The 13721-nt window shown below is 41.9% G+C and overlaps 1 protein-coding gene across 9 annotated transcripts in view; it reads left to right on the top strand.

Annotated features, from left to right (window-relative positions):
* The window catches only part of ARSG (arylsulfatase G), a 1341775-nt gene that overhangs the window by 57014 nt on the left and 1271040 nt on the right, over positions 1–13721 (top strand). For 6 of the 9 annotated variants that reach the window (XM_069199865.1, XM_069199861.1, XM_069199863.1 and 3 more), the window contains exon 2: positions 616–774. Coding sequence is in view for 3 of the 9 variants with exons in the window: in XM_069199856.1 (XP_069055957.1) it covers positions 4492–7008 (2517 nt within the window). In the remaining 6 variants the exon portion in view is untranslated. Of the gene's footprint in view, positions 1–615; positions 775–3960; positions 10324–13721 lie in introns of those variants that run through there. The other 3 variants (XM_069199856.1, XM_069199857.1, XM_069199858.1) reach the window with 1 other exon arrangement.

Below are 13721 nucleotides of genomic sequence, written 5' to 3'. Positions count from 1 at the left end.
TACTGTATACGAGAACGAAATTTCAGAGATTAATTTATAGTTATTGCTAAGGAGCTTTTCCTAGGTATAGCGTGCATCAAAGCTCCAACCGCGACCACTCATTTCTCACGGATTGCTAGTTCTGCCAATAACAATGATCTAGTTAACAAGGAATTTAACAATTGTTAAGGCATTCTCACTTCTCTGTGTATAATACTGCAACCATATTATCGCACACAGTTGTAAACTTGATGGGAGTTTGGAGAAACAGTTTGCCTCTCTTTTTTGGGTCCGATGATCAACAAGGACCTCGGGTTGAGCTGGAGCCAAGAATTTCTACACTCTGAAGATGGCCAGGATGACTTGCGTCTACAGAGTGTAGATTTATTTCTGCTGTTTTCAGACGGTTGCCATTTGTCATCACATTTTGTGACTTAAAGTGGTGGCTGTCTTGAAAGTGTAAAAAAAAAAACGTTTTGGAGCATTTTAGCATGGCTGGTCACTTCTATCAGCTTTGCTAATACCAATAAAAGCATCGGCATTGTCATAGGCAGTATGGTCAACCAGAATGTTTTAGGCAAAGCAATACATATTAGCTTTGCTAACTTTTTTTTTTTTTTTGCATTGTTATTGCAGCTCTTCATCTCTGTGAGGAAAAACAAGATTAGAAGAATGAATGCACAGCAAATGACCAGATGAACAGCTGTCCCTTTCGCAACAACAGATGACACCCCTCAACTGATGGAGATAAGGAGTCATTTTAAAACAGACAGAATTTGGTATTATTCCTGCATGGTGAGCATGTTAACTAGTAATGATCTGATAATGCCATTCTTACTCACACAGCAGCATTATGGTGCATGTGCTTTAAAGAGATGTTTCTTCACTTCGCTCCAAGAGGAGAGACAGAGGCTTTCGCAAGAGATCTCTAGCCTTGACACGCCCCATATGAGATCTAAGTAGCTTATCCAGATTCTGGTACCTGTAGTTTATTTGAACAATTGTACATCTAGGACTAGAAATTACAGAATGCACCCAACAAAATACAGTTATGAACAAACTGATGTCGGACTTCTGCAACAGTTTGAGGGCTTTGAAGTTCATTCATCTGAAGTTGCTTTTTCAGAGCAGGAAAGGATTATACATTATGTGTAAGGATTTATGACGCACATTGCTAACAACAGTGCAGCGGAGCACTGAACTGGGGCTGGGGTGGTAAATAAAAACAGGTCAGTGGTCCATCAAGGCATAGAGTACAAAAGTGAAGGTGCCGACATTGGGGGTTTCCTGGGGTGGAAGAGGTGAAGAGAGATAGAATGATGGAGGTGGTTGCAAGAGGGCTGTGTGGAGGGGTAGGGACCGTGGTGGCAGTGGAAGAATTATTCTCACCTGCCAGTTCCTCTCCTCACACCTGCACAGCCATGTGGTTACCTGGAAGTAAGACCACATATTAGGATTTTCAATTCTTTCATAAGTAGATGATGGAGGCTGCATGGTGAATTTTGGATGATATGTTATTCCAAATTCTTAGAGTGTAGCAAAAGAGAAATTAATGACGTTTTGTACACGTTGGATGGGGCTAAATTTTCTAGTAACATATATCTGAAAGCAGCATATCACCAAGTACCTCTGAAATCGGAATCTCAAATTTTGACTTAATTTATTACTCTATTTGGAGCTTACAAGTATTTACGTTTGCCGTTTGGTCTAGCATCAGTTTGTTACAAAAGCTAATGTTTAAACTGTTTAAGGACGTACCAGGTGTGTTAGCATTTCAAGATGACATTCTTATTTTTGCTAAAGATACACAGGAACATATCATCCTAGATAAGTACCTAATAAAATGCAAGCATAGTATGACAGTATCCAGGGACAAGTGTAAGTTTCTAACAAACAGTGTAGAGTACCTAGATAACTGTATTACAGCTGATGGTGTTAAACCTAAAGATGATCTTGTTAAGAGAAGCACCATCTCTTGGTAATAAAGATGAACTCAAATCTTTTTTGGGATTGAGCGACTATTATTCAAGATTTGTGAGTGGTTATGCTACTCTCATGGAACCCCTGCTCAGAAAAAAAAGAATTTCGTTGGGGTCCTGTATTAACAAAAAGTATTTTCAGTAATTAAAGATATTCTAGCTAATGTTTTTGTTATTAAAATCATACAGTAGAAGTCATCAATGTCTGATTACTGTTGATGCACATGCAGATGGACTTGGTGCTGTTTTATGTCAACGTGTTGATGGTGCTGAAGTGACTATTGCTCTCGCATCTAGAATACCATCCAAAATTTAGAGAAAATATAGTACCATAGAAAGAGAGGCAATACCTGTGCATGGGCTATAGAGAAATTTATGACGTGTGTGGGGAATATATATTGTATTATGCACTGATCATAAACTCTTAATACAGCTTCTATGAGATCAAGGTACATCATCCCTTGTTTTCCAGGCTAATGAAAATGTTGTCTAAACTGCAGGAATATAATTTTGAAATAATAATGCTAGAGCTGATTGTTTATCAAGGCTTCAGATTCAGGATTGGAACAAGACAAACAAAAATTACTAAACAATGAGTGTGTAGTAGCCAATGTGGACGTTTTGAATAGTTGTCAAGGCACTACTTCAGAGCAGGAATGGAATAAAGCTTGTGAAGAAGACGATGTTTTCTAAAAAGGTTAAAATATTTGTACAGCAAGGATGGCTACTTGTTAAACATTTTAAAGGCGACATTGTTTTTATCAACTAGCTAATCAATTAACTGTAGAGACGATACCTTATTACGTGCAGGGAAAATTGTTATACCAAAAAACGTATGACTTAAAGTAATGTCTAGCTCACAAAGGGCATTTAGGGTCTACAGCTACTACAAATTCCCTAAGAAATAAGTTTTGGTGGCACTACAAGTATAAACAAGCGGACAATTTTTTTTATTTATGTTAGGAATGTATTTGATCAAACAAGCATTGGAGAGTGAAGGCTACACCTCTTATTCCTACGCCTTTGCCTTGCTGCTCCATGGTCTAAATTAGCATTGGACTTTGATGGACCTATCACGGCTATTAAACACGACAGAGTTCCTTTATATTCTCCTCAAGCTAATGGTGCTGTTGAGAGAATCAACCATGTGATAAAGGAAGTAATTCAAACTGCTTTAACTGGTCAGAATGTAGAAAAGTTTGTACAAGAAAAAATATGGGGTTATCATAACACTGCTCATAGTGTGACAGGTGTTTCACCTTTTTGTGTATTGAGAGGCAGACAAGCTTGCATTGGGTTATGTCCTACTTGACTAACGGACAAGTAGATTTGAATAAAGTAAAATCTAATGTAGCAGTAGCTCAAGATAAGATGAAAAAGTATTACGACTTAAAAATAAAAAGTCATTGTAGGGAAATATATGCAGGGTCTTTAGTTATGATTAAAGACATGAGATAGAGGAAATCTAAAGTTGAATTTCAATTTAATCGACCATTTAAAGTATCTAAAGTTACATGTTCATCAGTATAGCTAGAGGATGGGCATTGGTGGGCAAAAATGAATCTTATCTTGATTAATGATGTATAAGGGGGAATATTAAGGAAAGATTCACAATCCTTTGGAAATCTTTTGTTTATTCCTGTGGATAAAAGGTTAACTAAAAAACAAATGAATACTACGGTGAATGAAGACACTTACATTGTAAGGTGTTATCAATGATAATTCATCATATTGTAATGAAGTTGTACCATCTTATTCAAATTATACCACTAGTTGTGGTAGACAATCTAAAAAAAACTGAGCTATTTACAAGACTGATACCAATGTATTTTAATTATCATTAATATTATGTATTTTATTTAATAGGGTTTTGCTTTGTTTATTTGTTAAAGAGGTAGATGTGATTCTGTCATTGTATTGTTGTAATGACATATGTAACGTTCCTGTTCTATGAGCATATTCATAGCCTGATATTGCCTGCATCTTCTAAATATGGTTCTAGGTTCTGTGTTCTGCGTTCTGCTGGTTGAGCTGTTGGAAACAAGCAGTTATAGGGTGACCACAGACCTGGAAGCATGAAGGCCAATGGGCTAATATCTACATACTTATTTATTAATAAGAAATAAACTACCTTCAAGGAGTCGGATTCCCTTCCTTTGGAGTTACCACTATGTTTTTTTTCTTTGAGTTATCACCACAGTATCCCTATACGCTGGGTGCTGTGTATGTAAAAAGTAGCATGTTGTAACGTACCAGAGGAAACAAGGAAAAACTGAGAATGTTGATGACTACGTTGCTGCACTTCGTGCTCTGGCGTTAACATGTCGTTTTGGCCCACTCCAAGAAGAACGTATTCGTGATCAAATTATTATGCATGCCAGCAACCCAAATATTCTGGATAAACTGTGGGTCAACGGTGAAGCACCTCTAAAGGAAGTGATTGCTCTAGTAAAGAAAGCAGAACTTACAGGTAGATGTGCCAAAGCGGTAATGGATGAAGTACAAGAAATAAAAGAAGTTAACAAAATATCTAATGCAAAATACTGGAAAGGTGGTGAAACTAAAAAAAAAGCTTCAAGAACCAACGGATTATAATTGCAAACCCATAAGTGTGGAACAAAAGAAATGTTATAGGTGTGGGAGCACTGACCACTTAGCATTTTTCAAAAAATGCCCCGCAAGGAATCAAAAGTGTTCTCATTGTGGTGTTGTAGGTCACTATGCAAAGGTTTGCAGGAGGAAATCTGTTAACTCAAAAGTGAATGTTAAATACATTAGAGAGGACAGTGACTCTAATTCCGATGATTTGGAGAATGCGAATGTTCATCAGGTGTTTTGTATAGATTACGACATTTTAGGTGTAGATCAAGTTAAAAGGATGAAACCATGGTGTGAATTGGCGGTAGGAGGGGTGTTGATTAAGCTGATTGCAGATTCAGGTTCACCCTTTACTATAGTGAATGAAGATGTATGGAAGGATAAATTGGTGGAAAAATTAGGCACACATCTTGACAAATCTGAGGTTGTTGCCAAGAGCTATACTGGAGACAAAATTGAATTTGTGGGTTTCCGGGAGTTAGAGTTTCAGTTTAAAGAAAGGAAAGCACAGTGCAAATTGTACGTCTCTAAAAAGGGACCCTCAGTCTTAGGTTGGACGGACCAGGGTGATTTAGGAATAATTTTGAACCCCAACAGTCCAGATCCAGTGTTGACAATTAAAGAAAATTGTGAGGGAAAGGAAGAAATATTGGATTCTTACCCAGAATTATTTTCTGGTATCGTGGGGCTGTTGAATGATTTTCAGCACAAAATAGAATTAAAATCTTCAGCAATTCCATGTATTCATAAGGATAGACACATACCTATCTCTATTAAGGAGGAGGTTCATAATGAATTGAAAAAACTGGTGGAGGGTGGCATTATTGAGCAAGTTGAGTCAGCAGAATGGGTTTCTCCATTAGTAGTTGTAAGGCGTTCCAATGGTAAAGTAAGATTATGTGTGGACCTTAGGGAGCTGAATAAAAACATCTTAATTGACCAGTATCCATTACCACGCATAAATGAAATGTTTTCCGCAACAAAGAATATGTGTTGGTTTTCAACTATTGACCTAAAATCTGCTTACCATCAGGTGCCATTACACCAGGATAGTAGGAAATACACAACGTTCATAACACCTTTTGGATGTTATCAATATACCCGAGTGCCTTTTGGACTAGCATCAGCTGCAGCCATGTTTCAAAGGAGTATGAGTAATATATTTAGTGGAATCTCTGGGGTGATGTTTTTCCAAGATGACATCCTAGTCATGGGTAAAAATAGAGAGGAACATGACAATAAGTTGAAACAGGTTCTAGAAATCCTTAAGAGGAAAGGTTTGACAATAGAGTATAGTAAATGTAAATTGGCTCAAGAAGAAGTGGTTTACTTGGGTCATAGCATCAGCAAGAATGGCATTAAACCGAAGCAAGCTTTAGTGGAAGCTATCAAAGAGGCTCCTTGTCCTGCTGGGAAAGAGGATGTGAGAGCTTTTCTAGGTTTAATTGAATTTTATTCCAAGTTCATTAGGAACTTTTCTGAAAAAACGTATCATATACGACAATTACTCAAGAACAAATCCAAATTTATTTGGTCAGATGAGTGTCAAAGGGCGTTTCAGGATTTAAAAATTGAAATTTGTAAAGCACCATTTCTGAAGGGATTTGATCCCAAATGCAAATCCATTGTGACAACAGATGCAAGTAATAAAGGGTTGGGGGCGGTACTAACACAGTGTGATGATGAGAACAATGAATGGGTTGTTGCCTTTGCATCAAGGTCTTTGACCCCAGCTGAAGAGAGATACTCAGTCATAGAGCGAGAAACATTAGCTTGTGTGTGGGCACTGAACCATTTTCGTCAATTTGTGTGGGGACTGCATGTCTTGTTGAGGTCTGATCATAAACCTTTAACAAGGGTTTTGACGACTGCTGGATTACAAAATGCATCTCCGAGATTGAGCAGGATGTCTGTAAAATTGTTGGATTTTACTTATGATGTACAGTATTGGCCTGGAGTCAAGAACAAAGTAGCTGATTTTCTAAGTAGAATGTCATTACCAATTAAAAATGTAGATGAACTAATGGGTGAGGAGAGTTGTGTGGCTGGATTATTTGATGAGGGTATGGAAGGTATTGATATTATGGAATGGAAGGAAGGATGGATTAAATATGACAGTTTAAAAAGAATAGCTGGTTACATAAATGGAGGTTGGCCTGAAAAAATAAATCTTGGGGCAGATGGAAAAGTTTTCTGGGAGGTGAGAAATGAACTTTATTTAGAAAACAATATGATGTACAGAGGTGGAAGAGCTGTACCTCCAGTTTCTCTTAGGAGAAAGATCCTAGATTTATGTCATGAAGGACATCTTGGAATATCCAAAACTAAACAAAGAGTCAAAAGCAGGTATTGGTGGCCTGGTCTTGATAAGCAAATTGAAAAAAGTGTCAGAAAACATTTAAACCACCTTTATTACCCATTGCTTGTCCCAATATGCCCTGGGAAAAGATAGGTTTGGATGTGGTGGGACCGGTGGAATGCAATAATGGTGAATACAAATTTATTCTAGTTGCAGTGGACCATTTTTCAAAATGGCCAGAGATTGAAATAGTTCATAAGGCAGAATGTGAAAGAATTATTACATTTTTAGACCAAATATTTACAAGAGAAGGTCTACCTAAAACTATGATTACTGACAATGGTCCACAATTTGTGGCTGAGAAATTCAAACATTTTTTAAAAAGAAATGGTGTAATCCACATCACTACCTCATTATACCATCCAGAAGGAAACGGTTTAGTGGAACGATTCAACAGGGTCATCAAAGGGAGTATCCAGTTTGCCAAGAGTAATGGTTTGAATTGGGAAAGTGAGCTATGTAAGTTAATTTGGGCTTACAGAATTACTCCCAGTAGCGTCACTGAGGAAAGTCCATTTTCCTTGATGAGAGGTCGTGAACCTATCAGCAAGGATCTTGGTTGGCTATCGTCTGGTAAGCGAGTCGAATGGTCACCTGATCAAGTAAGATTGAAAATCAACAAGGCCCAACAAGCATATAAGGAGTAGTATGACAAGAAAATCGGAACAAGAGAATCCAAAGTAAAATGTGGAGATTGGATTAAAGTGAGAAAAGAGAGAAAAGTTCGAAAAGGAGAAAGCAGATATTCAGAGCCTCTGAAAGTATATGAAGTATTCTGTAACTCAGTTAAATTAAGTGATGGGAAAGTGTGGCATTTGGGCAGGGTTTCCAAGTGCAGGAATGTTAAACAAGCTGAAACAGAGAATGTCAAGAGTTATGATTGGTTGGAAACAGATGAAAAGGCGAGTAGTGAAGAGGTAAATTTATACAGTAGATTAATGAGGAGTGACAGTAAAACGCGTGCACTTGAAACACCAATTCATGATAGTATTCAGCATTCGCTGCGTGAAAGTGAAGCGACAGGTACACAAAACTTACAAAACAGTACAAACAATGACAGTCAAATCAACACTGGAAGGTTTGGTAGGATTATTTCCAAACCAAAGAGGTTTGATGACTTTGTATGTGTTAATACAGTTTAATGGAAAAATATTATGTTGGTTTCTGTTAGATTTTTTTTTTTTTTACATTTCTGTTTTTATCAACCTGTATGAATTTAAAAAGAAAATGTGTAACTTGCTTGTAGTGTATTTATGTGTTAAGATATACGTGTATGGAAGTTCTACTATTATTTTTATTTTATTTATTTTTTAAATATAAAAAGCGAAGATGTGTTGTAACGTAGGTAATGTATGTAATTCTTTACACTTATGTATATTGAAAGATGAGCACAGTCTTGTGCTATGATGTAACATTAGAACCTTTGGTGTGGGGAATTCTATGGGTGGCGGTTGGAGTGGAGGAAGCTGGTGGTGAAGGATCCTCTGTCTGTACAATGTTTGGGGCTGCTAAATAAAGAACCTACATCAAAATAAGACTGCAGTGATTACTACATAGCACATGTACTCTTATGTTTTACATGCCCTAGTAGCGATAAACGCCCTATTTCAGTTTTCACTACTGTGATTGCTGCTCCTCCTATAGGTTAGCATTGGGAATTCTGAAAGGAGTTGCGTGGGCACGTTTGGTATGTGTGGATTGAGGAATCCCGCTAACTGGTGTAGTTAGATTTTACATTCATATTTCAGAAATGCCACTTTTAGAAAATGGGCATTTCTCTGTCCTTATAACTGGTGTTTTCCAGTCTGACTCCAGTCCACGTATAGGGCAGAGTAACAGCTTCACTTTGTGCATACTTTCCAGACAGCCGCAACAGAGGAGGTGCTGGGTGTGACAGGAGAGCCATTGGCATCCATCTGCATACTGATAGTCATTTTGGGCTGGGAGAGGAGGAGGTCGTTCTCACCTTACTTGTCAATAGGCTGCGTTGTGCCCTCACACAAAGGGCTAATTTACCCCCTACTGATGTCTGGAGCCAGGGCTGGGTTGAAAGGATGATGCACTTGAAAAGGTTCCTTTGAGGTCCCCCCTTGAGCAAAAGCATTTTTAAGGTGAAGTACAGGGGCTCTGACCACGTTTTTAGAGCAGAAGGTCTGCTGTGCTGCACAAAGGACTCACCTGGACTGCTCTTCTGCTGTTGCCCTGCTAAATGCTACTTGCTAGGTAGCCTAAAGGACTTGCTGGATTGCTTTTCTGCTTGTTGCCCTGCTGCCAGCACTGTGACCTACTCATTAGCTTCTTCAAATCCAGCGCGATTGGAGCGCTTCATTTCTGCCTAAAATCTGAAGCCCAGAAAAAGTTCCCGCCTCCATGCATGATGAGTGCTGGTGGTGTTCCTGGCATCTGCATCCGTAAGCACCCAGGGAATGCTTCCTTGCGTACTTTGACAGCCTGGTGAGCGACTTTACTCTTCAGCCCAGCGAGGGGTGAGCGCTCCATTAGTTTCCCCTCGGGACTGGCGATACTCAAGACAAATGCTGTGCTGCAGCCAGTGTGCACAAGGTCCAGCTCTTCAGCTGAGGACAGCGAGTTACCTAGGTGAGACAAGGCATTGCCTGAGCCCGTGCGTTCACTGGCAAGCTGAGGGGACGGCTGGGAGGTGAAGGCTGCCTCTCCCCCTGAGAATTGTGTATGGAGTACGGCCCACTGAGGTTGCCTCACCATGTCAGGACATCCCCATGCAGCCTGCCTGCTTTGTTCTGCCCCAAAGTAGCTGACCACCAGATGTGGTGCGCCGAGCTCATCCGAGCATACAGAGGGTAGCTCAGTGCAACTCAAACAGAGGCACCTCTTCCGACCCTGAAGCAGCTAACTTCACTACCGCGGATGTGACTAAACTGCTGTGTGTGAAGTTGTCAGCGGCCTGCACACTGTAGGAAAGAGGGAGCAGGCACACGGCTGCAGTAGAAGCCAGCATGGCTTCACAAGGAGTTAACGTAGAGCCCCTAGTAGGAGGGGGTGTACTTGTCCCACATTCAGCAAAATGTCCAGCAATTACGGTATCAAGAGTAGTAGGTGTGCAGGTACTCCTACGGCCTACTCTTTTTGCTAATACGCCCCAGAGTAGAAGCCAATAGAGATAACTGTAACCTAACTATTGGGAGTACAGGTGTTCCTGTGGCCAAACTTGCTTATTGTGATTCATGTTCTTTTTCACCCATATTGGTTAGTGTCTCTAAGCCCACTGCATTACCTTTAAAGTATTCCTGGGATATGTTGTTGTGATTCTTGCCTGATGAAGGATAATGAATAGTATCCAAATCATTACATAAGGCGCACAGTATTGAATAATCATGCAGTTTTGGTCTTTTGCTATGTTTATAATATAAGAATCTTGTTTTAATATAATTGTGTGTGGAGTCTCTTTTGTGGTTTATTTATTGTGTCACTGGTGTACGTGTGTTGCGCAAACGTTTTACGCATGACCTCTGGGGATAAGCCCGACTGCTCTGAGCCAGCAACCAGTGGTCGAGCACAGGTTATCTTTGGTGTGTAGCTTATTTGCCCTTACGAGAGTAGTGGGTTCTGCCTGGCTTAGGTGTATACCCTAGCCAACCAGAAACCACATTTCTAAGAATCCCTGGGTACACTTAACTATCAGGGTAGTTTAGGTGAGCAATCACATGCTCCACAGGCAACCAACCGACACAGTAACGTAATGTTCTGGCCACTTAATATCCCAGCAGCACTAAGTACTGCACAGGTAGTTGGGTAGAACGTACAAGGTTGTAGTAAGCAGTGTTTTTAACAAGTAAGAAGCAACACCCTTCCCGCATTGTCAGTTACTGTTCTCTGTCACTTTATAGTAAAGATGCTGCTATTATAATCCCAAGCATGGTTGGGGCAAAGCGATATTGAGACCGTGCCTGTATTTGAGCCCCAAAGATAGTCGTGCCTGTACCCAGCACTCTGCCATGCATTTGTGCTTCCATGAAGGGAGACCACGGTGCGAAAGCGACAGTTCCGGGCAGTTTGCCTGCTCATTACTGGCAGTAGTCAGAACGGCCAGGACCTCCTTTTTCTTTTGCAAATTTAATACTGGAAAGGCAAACTCCAGGGGCCTCTGCTTTGTAGAGTGCACAGCATCCCAGTAGCGATGGAAAAACAGGTAGCCATCTACAAACAAAATCTATTTTTCTACAGGCAGTACCAGGTATATTAAAAGGTCCAAAACATATGAAGTTACAACCTGGTTGACCACTGTCATCTGCACTAGATCTTTTTTGCCTCCCATTTCTTCGGTGTATTGAGGTTAGCATCCACTGCTTGTGCATAGAATTGCAAATGCACGCATGAAAAATAACGCACATGTAAATCTGTGAATAAGAGACGTATCTTGTGGCGGGACCATCCCCATTTTCAAACAAAAAAAAGTCGTCCCAAAACAATACCAGAAAATGCCCACTGCGTATGTTTAGCAGTATTTAGACGGTTGGCTCAGGGAGGGCTAAATGGGGAGAATGCAAAATGGAGCAACAATGGTGCCAGTGAATGGAAAGACTATGGAAGGACTGAAGCCCACAATGTAGATACAGCCAGGATGGCTCCTTTGCGATGGCGAAGGACTGTCGTTCCCCTGACTGAGCTGAAAGATAAAACAATCTTTTCATTATCGCTTTATCTTTTAGCTGCTGGCTTGTCCATCAGCAGTGAGAGGTGGGGCTGGGCCACGGAAGAGGAAAGTGGAATTTGTGCGCTAAGTGCGCATATGTTTTTGGCCGGCCAGCCAAACACACTTGCGCACTTTGGTTTCTCCAATCCGGCTGTGCTACAAAGCCGGGCTGGAGAAACTGCACAGACTCCAGGGCAGTGTCCGAGCCGCAGTCCAAGCCGCTCATACCAATCCTGACGCTGCTCTCATGCTAAGTTTAGCATAAGAGCAGCACCAGGGTCAGTGGAATTCTATAACCACTGCTTATTGTCATTCACCCAGAACCATGGACAGTAGCCAGCTGCTTTCTATGAGGGTAGTGGTGACCAAGTGTATCTTTTGCTTGAAGAAGAGATTGATTACAGTATGCTTTTCCATGTAAAGGAGTGACATGAATACAGCAGTGTGTTCTCACAATGCCTTAGAGTTTTGAAAAAGATCTGCTTTTGTTCGGGGTGGTCTTTCTGGCAGTCTTTTTTTTTTTTTAATTTTTTTTTTTTTTAAGGAGGTGGCTTGTCTGCAGGGTCACTCAGTCGATTCAGAGTGGCAAGATCATCTGGCTGATTAGTGTGTTTCCAATTCTTTTGCTGTCATCTAATTGTGTGTTTGCTATCTTTAAGATCCTGTTTGTGCCTTGGCACTGATGGCTTAGCTTTCGAAGAGCAGAATCTCAGTGTGCTATGGATGCTAACTGCTATGTGGAGGCTGTAGGTGGTCCTGTATGAGGGTTTTTGTGATGCTGCTAGGATAAGTCTCTCATAGCAAGTCAGATCCTTCAAGAGGTGGCTGTCAAAAACCTCTTGAAGGATCTGCTTAATCTTTTTATTTACTTGTGTTGTCTTTGGTGTTTGTGTTGGCTATGTCAGCAGTGCTTGGGGAGTGTTAGTTGAATCTGGTGAAGAATTAAAAGACAAGGCTGAACATGTTTTGTTTGATTTTGGTCTGGGGTGTGATAAGTGGCCATTGGGGTGTGATGGCGGCCGCTGCGTGGTAAGTCGAGCAATATCACTGACCTGGTCAGTGCACTGCTCTGCTTCCCATGGCTTCACCTTGCAAGTAGAGCCCTTTCCCTGGCTCCTCTGAACTCCTGACCCCTGATAGGCGTTCGAGGCCCTCCTCCACCCGCAAGCGCCTCCCTGCGTCTCATCCCTGATGTCAAGTCTGAGAGCTCTGCTTTACTACTAGGCTACCTTCTGCCTCTCTCCTCCTTTCTCTGCTTTGCTCTCTGTTCTGCTTCACTTCTGTCCCTTTGTGCTCCTTTTGCTTCGCGCTACACTCTTCCTCGTTTTTCTCTCACTCCGCTCTCTCTCTCACTTTCGCTCTCCCCTCCTCTTTCTCTCCCCTGCCGCTGCTGCCCCTGCATCCCTGCTCCCTCCTCCATCTCTCGGGCTGCACTCCTGCCGCTACTGCCCCACCCCCTTTTCCTCAGCCTGCCCCCTTAATCGTGCCATTTTTAACCCCTGCCTCCCAGCTGTCCTCCCCTCCCCCCCACATCCATACTTAATGGCGGCCGCTGGCGTGCCAAAAGCAAGCCAATCTGCGCCTGGACCGCGCCCAGCGCCAGAACCTCTGGCTCCCGTCCCCCTCCACCACCGCCATGCACGTCTTCACTATGACGCCGCCACCCTCCACGCCCTCAACACCGGCTGCTCTCCCACCTGCCTTCAAGCCTCCCCGCAGACCCTTCTCCTGCCGGAACGCCACATTCACCAGCCTCCACGCCAATGACTCACCTACCAATGCAGGACGCAATCATCTCAGATGTATCCTCCTCAACACCCGCTCCGTCCACAGGCATACAGTAGAGCTATGGAATCTACTCGACTCAGCCTCCCCAGACGTCGCCTTCCTGACCGTGACCAGGATGAACCCCTCCTCAGCGCCTGACATCGCCATAGCCATCCCGAACGGCTACAAGATCACCTCCGGGCACCACTCCAACAAACCAGGAGGAGGCATCGCCATCATCCACAAGAACACCCTCAGGATTACGACCAGCACCGAAGACACCCTCAGCACCACCAAACACCTGCACTTCCAGATCCACACTGACCCAAACACCACCCGCCAAGGGAACTTGTCTACATGCTTCCCA

The sequence above is a fragment of the Pleurodeles waltl genome, chromosome 7 (genome assembly GCF_031143425.1).
Source record: "Pleurodeles waltl isolate 20211129_DDA chromosome 7, aPleWal1.hap1.20221129, whole genome shotgun sequence".
NCBI classification, from domain to species: domain Eukaryota; kingdom Metazoa; phylum Chordata; class Amphibia; order Caudata; family Salamandridae; genus Pleurodeles; species Pleurodeles waltl.
This window is presented reverse-complemented; position numbering and strand designations above follow the sequence as displayed.